The 13,477-nt window shown below is 37.0% G+C and overlaps 1 protein-coding gene across 2 annotated transcripts in view; it reads right to left on the reverse strand.

Moving 5' to 3' along the window:
* Positions 1-13,390, reverse strand: part of KCNH8 (potassium voltage-gated channel subfamily H member 8) — a 200,823-nt gene extending 187,433 nt beyond the window's left edge. For both annotated transcript variants that reach the window (XM_083823207.1, XM_083823206.1), the window contains exon 1: positions 11,035-13,390. In XM_083823207.1, coding sequence (XP_083679333.1) covers positions 11,035-11,110 — 76 coding nt within the window. In that variant the 5' untranslated portion in view covers positions 11,111-13,390. The remainder of the gene's footprint in view (positions 1-11,034) is intronic.
* Between the last annotated feature and the right edge of the window lie 87 nt (positions 13,391-13,477).

Genomic DNA, 13,477 nt, shown 5'->3' on the forward strand with positions numbered 1-13,477 from the left:
AGTTTTTAGTCTGCAGTACTTTCCAACCCATTATAAGAAACTGGAAGAGTCTAGAGTGCTGAAATTGGTGAACTGAACAGGAGGTGGTGGGGAAAAAATTAAATATTTCAGACATTCTAGATGTAAATTTATGGAAAACAAAGATCATGTGCTATCCAGTCATCCATGCACAGACAAAATAAGTTAAAGCAAAACACAGACAGCCACCCACACACACTCCATCCCCACCCACCCTCAATCCCCAAACCCCAAATCCTGTTGGATCTTCATTCCCTTTATAAAAGTGTTGGGCTTTTTTTTTTCTCTCTCCCTTTTTTTTCTCTCTCTTTTTTTTTTTTTTTTAATAATTCAAGTTGCTATAGTCAATTTTTTTTTCTTTGTATTTTTCACCAAGTCAGCTACTTATTTCTTAGTTGCTTCCTTCCCCCACATGCATTAGCTAGAATCAACGTGTCAAAACAAAGACTTAGTTCTTTGGTTTTAGCGGCTAAACATTTACTAAGAAAATAATGGAGACACGTTGACACCCAAGACTGCCAGGATAGCTTTCCATCATATAACTAAGTAGGACGACAACTCCTGAGAAAAGAGAAGACAGTACATTTAATACTCTCATGACCATACTCACTTACAGTAGCATTTCCTGTGCTATATTCTGCACAGAATTCAAGCTTCCCACAGTGCTACTGCCATTTAGTTCATTCTAAAGCTCTACCCCACTGTTCACTCAGCAATCCCACCAGTCAATCACAGCTTCTTAGCAGCTGCTCCATCCTTTTCCCTTTCTTGGCTAAAGATGACCTGTATACTTTACCACACAAGACTACCCCCTCCTCTACAAATCAATTGTAGCTTCAGTTCATACTGTAAGTAAAATTTACTAAATCAATTATTTACTTAAGGCCACTTATAACTTAATTTTTCTAAAGGTTTTTAATACATTTTAAAGGAGAATAGTCTGTTTTTTCAAAATTAATATCTGTCACATTGATACTGGGTGCAGATTCAGAAATAATTATTTGTAACTTATAATGAATTTGAAGATGAAAATCACAGATTCAAAGAGAGAAAAGTGACAAATTGTTATATGGATCTCAAAGCTATTGAAAATACTTGGATGTAAATCCTACCAGTCAAAATTTTGGAAAAGGCTTTTACCACACCTCTAAGTGTGCAGAAAATAAATCCTCCAGCTTTTGCCTCAAAATGCACTACAATGAGGTCACATAGTTGATGTCTGCCTACCTGCCTTCTGCTTAGAGAAGTATTCAATCTAGTACAATGCAAGAGCATATGTCTACTGCACAATATAACCATATGTCTATAGTACAGTGATATTGTACAATTGCAAGGCATATGTCTGCCTAGTTCCAGGCAACAACCTGTTGCTCGAACAGATGTAAGGAGTGTAGTGTGCTCTAACCACTGGCACATCCATAACCTTCCAGGTAGTATTGAAAGAGCCAAAATCTGCTGCTGAATTTGAGAAAAGCAAATGTGTAGTTCAACCTCTTACATCAATATCTGTTAGCTATACTTTTCCATATAATTATTGAAATGGCTAACGCATTTCCATAAGGTCAGGTTTCATGAGGTACATGCTTCCCTCTGCTCTTGAGGTGGAAAAGAAAATGTCCAAACTCCTAGTCCTTAACACTGCCTACAGATTGGCTAGCATCATAATCTTTCAGCTCAGTAAAGAACAAATCCAGTTTAGTAAATGCAATGACTGTCCAATCACCTCACAAGCTTAATCCATATATTAAGAACAAAGCCATAGATTATGATATTGTGTATTTCCATCTGGAGCTTTAAAAATAAAATCAACTTATTGCTGATATACTCTTTATATTGTCTTATTAAAGTTCTTTTACCCACCAAAGAAGTTGTTCAATCTTCCACAAAGAATCTTGTTTTCCTTAAAAAGTTCCCTCTAAAACAACATAGTATTCCCATTATATTTCTTATCATTGTTGATTCCAAGATGCAAGAAAAGCCACAATTTATGTATACTTATCACAGGATTTATCTGACATTTAAGAAAACAACACAACAACAATAAAAACAACAAGCTATTTGCATTAGGACAATTTTGTGATTCTAAAAATCAAATAAATGACAAAATGACTGGGTTATAGCTCTCTTTTTACATTTGGAATAAGAAAGTATGTCTAGTCATGTACCAGAACAAGTTATTGAGGGAGATGGAAGGCAAAATGAAAAGGGCACAAAACAAAAGCTGTAGTACGAAGTATTACATCCATGATGTCCAGATAAATCTGTCTCTATTTCTGTTGGTTTAACTTAAAGAAAAAGCAAAATAACCCTAGCAACTCTCAGCCTTTGAAAGTCCTAAGAGCCAGAATCTACACTCCTAGCAGTCATAACTAATGCCTAGAGAAAAACTGATCTCAGTGCAGACACACTGGAAGAAACACTCTTCAATAGGGAACAATTACAGCTTTGTATAATAATGCCGCAAAACTGCCTCATCCTCCTAAAGGAAATACATCTAAACAGTGAAAATTGTTTTCTTTATTGTTAACAAGATCTCTTACATTAATTTTTCTTTATGGTAAAATTAAAAAGTAATGATATATTAAAGGTCTTTATTAAAGAAATGTTACATCATGTCGTGATGTGGTTTTTTTTTTCCTTTTTTTTTTTTTCCCTCCACTTGTTCTTTTGGCACAGCAAAAGCCTAACCCAGACTTGGTGCATGAACATACTTACATTTTTATTAGCAATCCTTTTATTAAAAGAAATAAAGTTATGGAATCATTTTGTGACAACAGATTTTCCTTTTTTTTTTTTTCCCCCGCTCATTTGTTCGATCTATAAATAATTTTCTCCATTAAAAGCTGTGCTAGATTCTTTTAATTATTTTTTAAATACTGTGAATTCTAAAAGAGTATGTCCTGTTCTGTTGTTAAAAGTATATAAATCAATATTATCTGAAAGACGGACAAGTTTTAGTATTTCTGTTTTGCACTAAGCACAAAGGAAAAGATTTGTACTTAGTGCATGAATACTTTTAGAATGTCTTCAATAGAAAAATTAAGAATACTTAAGGTCATAACTGAAAAGATTAATCAAGATCTTGGGCCAGACTCCTCACTCATTTACCTAGGTAAGATACTGGTACAGCTTCACTGAGTTCAGGGGGAATAGCCCCAGTCACTAAGAAAGAGACGGGCTTTAGTTGTGAACACGTTAAAAGCTATTGGCAAGGATGTGCAAAATTCTACAATACCATGGTAAAACTTGTACCTAAACAGTTCTCACTGAAGTCAAAATTTCAATTATCACAGGAATAAATTTCTTATTGGCTCCACTGAGAGCAGAGTTAGGTTAATAATTGTCAAAACTTTGCTTTATTTTATTTCATTTTGACCAAAATATGACTTGCCAGTTTGCCATTACAAAATTCTGTGAAAAACAGAATGGCAGTTGCTTTACTTAATTTTACAATACTTTTCTTGATTTCTCAATGATGGTCAAACTCAGCTACAGTTATCTCTTTTCTTCCACTTGTAAGGAACACTTTGGACGTCTTTCAGAATTTCCTTGGCTATTCTGATTGCTGTTTTTATTTTTTCCTTCCTTATGCAGAACAATCCTGTTCCTATCAGATATCACTGGTCTTTATAAAGAAGCAGCACTGCTTTTATTAAGGACAATACAGCAGAATTCTGAATGCTTTTATATCATCTGCTGAAAAATAGTAATGGAAAATAATTAAACTGATCGTGAATTCTCAAAAACATGTTCCACTGAAAAGTGTTTCTTTAAGACCCAGGAACAACTGACACAACCTAGGTGTCTCTTAGGAGATCAGAAAACTCTAGATCTAGTCTTAAGCAAACACTGATAATGGAATAGATGAGTGGGATGGGGGCGAAAGAAAAGTCAAGAAAACTCTAGATCTAGTCTTAAGCAAACACTGATAATGGAATAGATGAGTGGGATGGGGGCGAAAGAAAAGTCAAACGACCAATAATTCCTCCCCTTACGTGAAAAGAGGCAAATCATTTCAACATCACAAGATAATGTACCACATTTCTTAAAACAAGTCCTTCATCGAAGTGTTTTTTCCATAATACAATTGTCTTTGGCTGTCCTTGAAATGATTGACAGATCAGCATTAAGTTTAGGGATGCTCAGAAGATATTTAAAGTTAACTTCAATGTTAAATACGCTAGTATTTTAAGAACAACACCTGTTCCAAAGCTTTTGAATGCTATTATCATTCCTTGGAAACAGAAGGATCCTGAAGCACTTGGCAAAGAGAACTCCAAAAGAAGAATGTTCTTATACTGTTGTGGAAGTCTCTCCTGTCTGCAGTTGAGAATGTTTTGTTTGTTTCTTTATCCCTTCTCCTCTTCCTTCCTTCCCCCCCCCCATCTTCACTATTTATTTATTTATTTTCAGATTGAGTGGGCAGGAAAAAACATTACTTTGGGAGAGAGTTGTTCCTTAGTTGTTTTTTATTCATGGTCATTTTTAATACACCATGATAAATTAAACGAGCTTGTAAAAATGTGAAAACTCTTGTAGCAATTGCCTTTTTCAGGACACAGATAATGTAATACAAGTAACTTATATTTCTTTAAAAAAAATGCATTACATCAGAACAGAATCTATTTCCAGACATATTATTATACATTCATGCATATATACCATATTTGGTAAGGAGTCCACCTGTGCTTGAAGCAATATTTTTAGTCTATTTCTATTGTTCTTTTTCTCTGAACTCTACTCTGAACACATTTACTTTATACCCAAAGAGAACGGGAATGTATAAACAAAATATGAACAGACTAAAATATATGTTGAATGTACAAATGCAATATTAAAATAAGATAATTTTATTTCCATATTTATCAGAGAAGAAAATAGTGCCATATATTTAGAACAGGAAAAAATAAATAGATTTACAGAGTAACTAACTCTAGTTGGAATTCTGAAAAAAATCATATAAGGCTCTGAAACCCTCTAAAGAGTTTTTTCTGTAATCCATTAACAAAGTAATATTCATTCAAATATATGTCACTTCAAACACACAATGCAGTGAGAACAAAACCGAATGTCAGTTTTATTAGACTTATATATAAAATCGCACTCAGAAATATTCTTGTATTATTCAGGAAAAAAATCCCTTATTTAATGACTCTTCCACTATTACATTTCAAATGTTCATCTTGAATTTAAATACAGATTTTATATCTGAAACAAAATGTATGCTACTAGTCTAACTTTGTTTTAATAAGCATTAACCTAGAACCTTAGGCTTAAAGGTAGTTCACTTAATGAATTGCACAGCCTTCTGAATGCATGTCCTACAGGGATATCATTCTAACTTCTTTCCGTCTGCGAAAGGAGACCACCAACTGACAATTCAAATGCATTAATATTTTCTCCAGCAATAACATACTCGGTGAATAAAACATATTCTTTAAAATCACAAATCACTGTAACTCAGAAATTTGAATTTTTAAATGGGACCTGCACAATTGTTTTATTGAACTAGTTCCTTAATACAAGAACTAGTTAAGAAATATGGTCTTAAGATACCTCTAAATCTCTTCACAATTCAGTCTTTAATGTCCAACTTCAGCTGAAGTTAGAATCTGAATTTACTGTGAGCAAAAATCATCCAGAATAAGTCTTAGATTATGAGTTCTTCAGCCCCAACACTTGTGCAGACAGAATAGGAACATATTTTTTGAGTAGCAGCTTAGTCTAGTTTTTGTTACTTTCAGTGAAGAGCAACAGCACAACACAGATTCCAACATCTGACACTGGGTTCTATTCAAAATCACATTTTTTTTTTTTTTTTTTTTTTAAGTAACTGAGCTACAGTGAGATACATCATGGACTGTGTCTTACAGGAACAAGTACAGAAAAGAAAGTATTTGCTTTCTTGGTGCTCTGAGCAAAACACAAGAAAGATCTTTTCCTGCATTGACAGTATATTTTTTGTAGTGACAAATATATGATTCATTCAAAACAAAACATTATTTACCTGTCCAAAAATATAAGCAAAAGGGCAGAGTAGTCTGCTTATGAAAACACCAAACAAATGTTTAGGGAATAATAGCTTTGGAAATTTCCCTCATGCCAACTAATTGCATCTGTGTCAGAAAGAACTAGACCATCTTTCAGTACACCTCCACTCCTTCAGAGTGAGAGGGGACAGCTCACCAGCTTTTCCACTATCACCGTTTGGAAGCCTTTGGTATTAATCAATGATTTTCATAGTTCAAGTCTTTCATTTGTTTGGTCACACACTTTTTTTTTTTTTTTTTTTTTTGAGGTGAACTACTCTAATTATAGATTTTGATCAATAACGTCCTCCCCTGGAAAGCTCAACTGTTGCTTCCCTATGCTTGACACTGTTTCAATTCCTTGTGTTCATTTGGTAGAAAACTACTGGGTAGCACCAACAGTCAAGAAGTGGCCCCTGAATTTCTTGTAATAATGATGTTATGGTTAAGTATCACACTGTCTAGTCTAGAGAGGATTTGACCTGAATGAGATACAGGATTTGATTACAGAGTATCAGAAAATGTCAGTGCCTTGTGTCAACATGGCAGACATTACCCTTTTTTTTAAAAAAAATTTATTTATTTTTAATGAGGTAGAAATCAAATGATGGGGAAGAAGAGGAGGAGGAAGGAATGTAAAGAAGCTGCAACCTGGGAATATCATCATATACACCAGCTTTCAGTTCTGTACCAACTATGGTTTATTCAAAAGAGACAACGTGGTGGAAACCCACGGTGACAGTGGAAACACACTAACACCACTTCTGATATACTTAATCTGTATGTTTCCATCAAGTACCTTTCAAGCCCTCCTAGGGTTGACTAAAGCAACTAGAAAACTGAATCTATGCAATTGGTAAGGACAAAAATGTATTATGAAAATTGCTGTTCATTTACAAAGTTCCGCTAATTTATCTTTGAGCAAGTTTTCAATTGGAAAACAAAATGGAACATAGAAGTCGTTCTACAAATAGGGAATTATCAAATTTATCACCATTGACAGTGAGCAAGAAGGAATTAACTCAGCATGATCTTCAGATTATAGTGATCATATGAAATTGTTAATAACGATGTGGAAGTACACAATTTGGAAACTGAATATATTTGATAGACAAGAGATAATTATAGAACTTCAGTCATTTTATAGTATAACCACATATAAAATCACCATTAGTTTAAATATATTTATACATACACACACACAAAATGATGAGGTCATCTGTTAGCTTTGCTGACTGAGAAAGCATCACAGAAACAACCACCTCTTGTGTGGATTTACCTACTTAAATAATACATAGGGATTATATATACGTATAAAATACACACATACAAACGTTAAAATGCAATAGAGAATTTCATACTATGCAACCATTTCTTAATGGTTTTCTTAACCTAAATTAGGATGAGAATCAAAAACATCTAAATTTTCCATTCAGAAGTTTTAATTATTAATTTCAGACATTTACAAGCATAATACTTTGAGTTTTAATTATAGCCATATACATGACATATTTGAACACTTGAAAAAAAGACTTGAAAACAAGACTTTTGTCTTGTAAATCTGGAAAAATATATATATATATATAAACTCTTCTTTTAATAGTGTGGTTTGTCTGTTTTCTTTTCCTTAGAGAGCAATTACCACATAAAACCCTTGCTAACAGAGGGGGCAAAAAACATTTAGATGATCTGGTGGTTAGTTATCAAGGGAAAAAAGAAAAAAAAGCCCTTTGAGAAAACATTGACTTCAACTCCAATGTCAGGAACACAAAACATAGTTCAGAGTTGTAAGAAGATGAAATTATAATAACACATAAACAGATCCAAGAGCTCTGTCATGAAAATCCAGATATGCAGATCCTTAATATTGTTCTATCATGTACGCAATTCAGGTAATGGCAACTTTGCAGATGTAGATCTCTGTGACATCCTGAATATCCAGGAGTCACACCAACATTAATCTTTGTCTAGCACTGTTTTGACACGTAAAGCATATGTATTTGTAATATGTGTATAACAATATAAAACAACTGCTGTGAGAATTCTGGACAGATGAAATAACTGTCAAACAGTTCCGTTATCTAGGCTTTTTTGATATTTGCAGTTTTTTAATAATGCCATTTATAATTATTAATTAGATAGAAATCATTGCAATAGTAAAATTGAAAGACTTATTTGAATGAATTTTTGAAAAGTTCTGTAGAAAGCAAAGAATATTTTCTAATATTATCTGGAATCCTTTCTTGCACTGTTGCCCAGAATTAGAATTATCCCTCTTCTGGATTAAAGATGCATTGGTGGATTAGTCTATCACTGATGACAACATAATATATCCTTCCCAGAGGCTTAAAATGAAAGGAGGTCTGTTAACTACAGACTATGTTAAAACAAAACAAAAAGCCTTTTTGACACAAAACTGTATTTTAACACTAAATATTGTGTAGAAGGTCAAAGTAGTTTATGAAACAGTCCCAGGTTGAGTGCCATTTATCAGTTATATTCCTTTCATAGTCTATATCACCTATAAAACTAGTAAAACATAGGACTGATTCCTGTGAGGATTAGCCATCATTATTACTCCTAGCTTTAGCCACCTGAACAACCTCAGTACTACCACCAAGACAATTTAAATGAAAACAAAATGTTTTATTGTTTCTTCCTGATGCTCATGTAAGTATATAAATTTTGCAAAACTACTTTCCTTTATTTGAAAAATAAATAAATAAATAAATATTGTCAGTTAAAGATATATATTTTTGTATTTAAATCTATCTGTTTTATGGAAAAAAACATATCAAAGCAATAAAGGAGATGAACTGTTTCTGAAGATTTTAAATGTAATTATGATGTAAATTGATTTGCATAACTTCATTTCAAAAAAGACTTTAAGAACATTAAGTTGATTCTTTTTTTTACCCTAACCCTCTAAAAGAGATGTTATTTTGTAGATTGAGAGTCACATTGGTTTTCCATAGAATAGTGTCATCCTCCACAACTTCTATTATCTTTATTATGTCTGATTGTGTAGCTAATAAGTCTTCTTTTGTGAACTTCTGTGAGTATTTCACGTGCGAAGTTACACAATGACAAGTTCTAGATTAAGCTTGTTTAATATTTATGCCAAATTTTGAATATCTACTTACAAAGCAACACATAATTGCCTATAATAAAAACATGACATGCTATAATTTCTTGAGGTACATAAGTACCTAATTATATTATTTTTTCTAATGCAATATATAAGAAAGTATATCAGTTATTAGCATTACATATTTCTAAGAAGGACAATGGGCCCTGTTTTCTGTTGCTTTAGAAAAGATTGGCCCAGCTGACACTATGAGGATCAGTGGAATTATTGCTTAAAGAAAGCAGTTACATTTGCTCATAGAATTCAACTAAGTGATAAACTTCCTGCCACACTTCTCTGTTTGTGTCACTGAGAATACAAAGATTAGACATTTTTCTAATTTTTGTTGTTGTTGAAGTAAAACAGCTGCACATCATCATTAATGTTGTTTGTTCAGTTGGATCTTTTTAGAAGAAAAGGGAATTGGTGAAATGTTTGTGTGTACAGCTCACAGGCTGTACTCTATCCTTTGAAATGAAGCCATTGAAAGGGGGGAGGGTCCTGAGCACAAAGCAGGGAAGAAGTACTTTTCTGGCAAATAACAGTATCAGCAACAAAACTCCTATTAGAGTGTCATGCTTCAATATGCAGAAAATAATACCCATGTGATTTAGAGAAATAAAAAAGGTGGAGAGGTGAGGGGAAAGGACTTTGAGTAGTGTATTTAAAGGAATTTAAAGGTACATCTAAGTAGTCTTAAGAGGGATTGCTTTATAATCAAGTACCAATTACATACACCCTGAATCACAATTAGCTACATATCCTCAGACTAGCAGAGCAGCTGTAATACAGTTCAATGTTTCTCTGCAATTGATTTCAGTGACCACATATTTTCTTGACACTTTACAACTTATCAATACAGTAATTATAGTTCAGTGTCTTAATCACACCCTAGCTGAACCATTGAGAAAATGCCAAGAGACACATACCCAAAAAGGTACCAAACCAGTTAGATCGCAACGTTTTCACTCAGGAAAGAGCTGAGAGCAACTCAAAACCACAGGTTATCTTTTCTTTCACTTTGGATCTCTAGATTTATTTGTTTAAAAGGAATCTTCCAAACTCCAATTTCTTTTTATTTAAAAAAAAAAAAAAAAAAAAAAAGGCGAGCCCCATTAAAGAAGCAGCAAAACTCAAGACAGAGACAACTTCCAACCCCACGGCAAGCCAGCTTCCCGCAGCGGAGGCAGCTCCTTGCCTGGGAGCCGCTGAGCGGGACCAAGGAGAGCGCCGCGGGCGGAGCAGCGCGCGGTAGGGCGCGGAGCGGCGCTGCCGCCCGGCCGGGCCCTGTCCGCGGTGCTGCAGCCGGACGCTGCCGCTGAAGGGTTGTTTCGTCCTTTCTTCCTCAACAACCTCTTGCACCTCCTGCTGTGCCGCTGCTGAACCCCTTCTACAGGGAGTCAGTTTTTAGGGTGATGTTGAGCGGGGGGAGGAGAAGGAAAAAAAAAATCCCCTAACATCCTGACAAAGCCCTGCCCAGGTTCTGAAACCTGCTTTTTCCCCGCAGCCTCCGCTGCCCGGGAGGAGAAGCTCCAGCCCAGAACACAACTTTCCTACATCGATCCCAGCTGCAGCAGCAGCTCGGCTGCCGGCACCAGCCCCCGCGGAGGGGGCCGGGAGGAGAAGGGACGGAGCATCCTCCTCACCTGAAAAGCTGAGGATAAGCCGGGCAGGAGAGTAGGAGAGGATGGGAGCTGCCTCGCCTCACCCTCCTCCTTGCCGGCGTCTGGTACCGAGAAAACCCCTTCCGAAGAAGCAGAAGGCTCCTGTCACCCGATGGGAAGCAGGAGGCTCCCACTGTACGCACGGTGCCCTCCCTAAAGCCCCTTTCCTGAGCCCGCTGCCCCAGCCCGGACTCACGTGTGCCGTCAAACCGGGTGGCGATGGTGTCGAGGAAGGTGTTCTGGGGTGCCAGTAATCCCTTCATAACCGGCATTTTTCCAGCGCGGTGCGAGGTTCCCCATCAAAGTTTGCCTACGAGGGTGGTTCGAGAAGAAAGTGCAGAGGGCGCCCGGGGGAAGGGAGGAAGGAGGCGGAGGGAGGGAGAAAAGGACGGGGAGAGAGGGAGGGGGAGGAGGATGGGGATGCCACCGCCGCCGCGCCGCCCCCGGCGCCGGGAGTCCCCCGCCCGGCAGCCCCCGGTCCCGCCGGCCCCCGCAGCCAGGCGGGGCGACCGCGGAGCCCCCTGTGCACCGCCCGGGCATCCTCTCCTCGCCTCCTGTGGAGAGGCCGCGGGAAGGAGGGCTGGGAATGAGGGAAAAGCAACCTGCATCCACCTGCAGCTGGAGCACCGGAGGAACAGCCGCCGCCCCGGCGCTGCCGAGCCTTCCTCCGGCCCCCAGCCCGGCCTGAACCGTCCGGTTCTCAGCTCTAGCAGTCAAGGGTGGCCTAGACTTGAAGCACAAGCACCCCGCTTTGTGAGTAATATCAGCACAAGATAATGCTTAGAACCTTAGCTTGCTGGCAGGAGATCGGCGGCATTGACATGTATAGCCCCTGTAGGTGGCCATTGGAGAGGAGGCTAGAACATGGAGAATGCTTTATGAGGTGGGTATGTGGTCTAAGTCATTTGCACGTTGTCGCTTTTTATTAAAAAAATACAGGGATAGGCTTTTTCAGATTTATTGTGCATATTTCCTCAGTCATGTTTTAGAAATTCCTCTCTAAAAAATTACAGGAAGGAATATGTTACTTTTTGGCAACCAGAAAGAATGGAGACATGGCCCACAAGGTCTAATGTGTAAACTCGAGGGGAAGGGAAGGAGGAGATGCAAAGATAAAAATTAAGCAGCAGACACACAAACTGCTTCCACAGCAGGATGAGTGATTTCCTCATGCTAATACCATGGTACCAGATAATACCCCAAGGTACAGTGATAGCTACTACAGTAAGTGAAATGGTAAAATTTTCTCCACCTGCTTTCAGGACCCCAAGAGCCTGGAAAGAACATATGAGATTACACTCCCTAATCTATAAACTCGCTGTGCATTACAAAATGGAACCACATTGGTCTTTTTGCTGTTTTACAGTATTGCTATTTTTATTTATGCTATTATTTTATTGTTCTCCTTTTCTCCTATTAGGTAGAAGACTGATTCCCACTATTCAGCATAAGCAACACAGAGAGAGACTCCAAGATGGACAAAAAATTCTTCCTTTTATAGTAGATTAAAAAAGGCACCTAAGACACCACCACGGAAAATGCTATAAAATCCATACATCAAAGCCTACCCATGGTAAACCCACCTTGGCTTTGAAGAACACTGTAGTATTTTACTGAAATCACATGAATATCTCTAATTAGCCTTGTACTGGAAATCTGCATGAAATAGTTAATCAAGAGCTCTCAGCTCAGTTTTCAGATGTGGCATATAAGAAGGGAGACTGCCTTATAGTCACTCACTATGGAATTCTCCAAACTCTCACAGTAGTAGCAGTTTCTTAAATAATTAACTTCATATTCATGGCAGACTTTTACTTTCATTAGAATTACTAGTTTTCTCCTTAAAATGAATGATTTTAATAGTGAAAAAGAAAACTAACAATTACTGACATTCAAAAAGATTTTCATGTCCTGCAGTTCTCCATAAGCAGAGCTCTGAAATTAATTTCTCTTTATAGCTTGCCACTTAGTCTCACTGTCAGGTACCACACTACTAGTATCTAGGTTTTATAAAAGGTACAGAATACTCTCACTGGTAAAATAAAGCCTGTTCCAACACTTACAAAGTCCAGAAGAGCATGATCAGATTTTTCACTTGCATAACTACTCAGCAACATCAAGACAAGTGTGAACCTTTGATGTCTGCAAAGGGGTTTGCATGCATTGTAGCCTGTGTTGTAGTTGTGTTCCAATTTGTATTTTTCCTTTATGACCTGCCCCAAACACCCACTTAAGTAGGGATGCAGTGAAGGTGAAAGGAATATTTTCCTCAATCTTAGTGCAGGCAGGCAGAAGGTAATAACCTGTGTACATTTAAAGAGAAATATATTTCTCAATTCTGACTCACCAAAAATATCGCAAAAGAGAAAAAAATTCCAAGGGCGTCAAATTGCTAATAACCCTGGCAGCTCATAAGTAGATATTGTACTTCCTAATGCACAATATAAGATGTAAACATGTTATGTTTTGAGGGCTCTGTGACATAGTTCAGTAAGCTTAGAACTTTAAAAAAGTTCACTGAAATTTCTTAACTGATTTGGGGAGTGGCAGAAAGGGTGTGTCTTTCTGGAACAAAAACAGCTATACAAATACATATCCCCAGAAGGGTGGATAGCTGCCAGAGAAGTTATCTGGTATTT

Source organism: Anser anser (assembly GCF_964211835.1).
Source record: "Anser anser genome assembly, chromosome: 2".
NCBI classification, from domain to species: Eukaryota; Metazoa; Chordata; class Aves; order Anseriformes; family Anatidae; genus Anser; species Anser anser.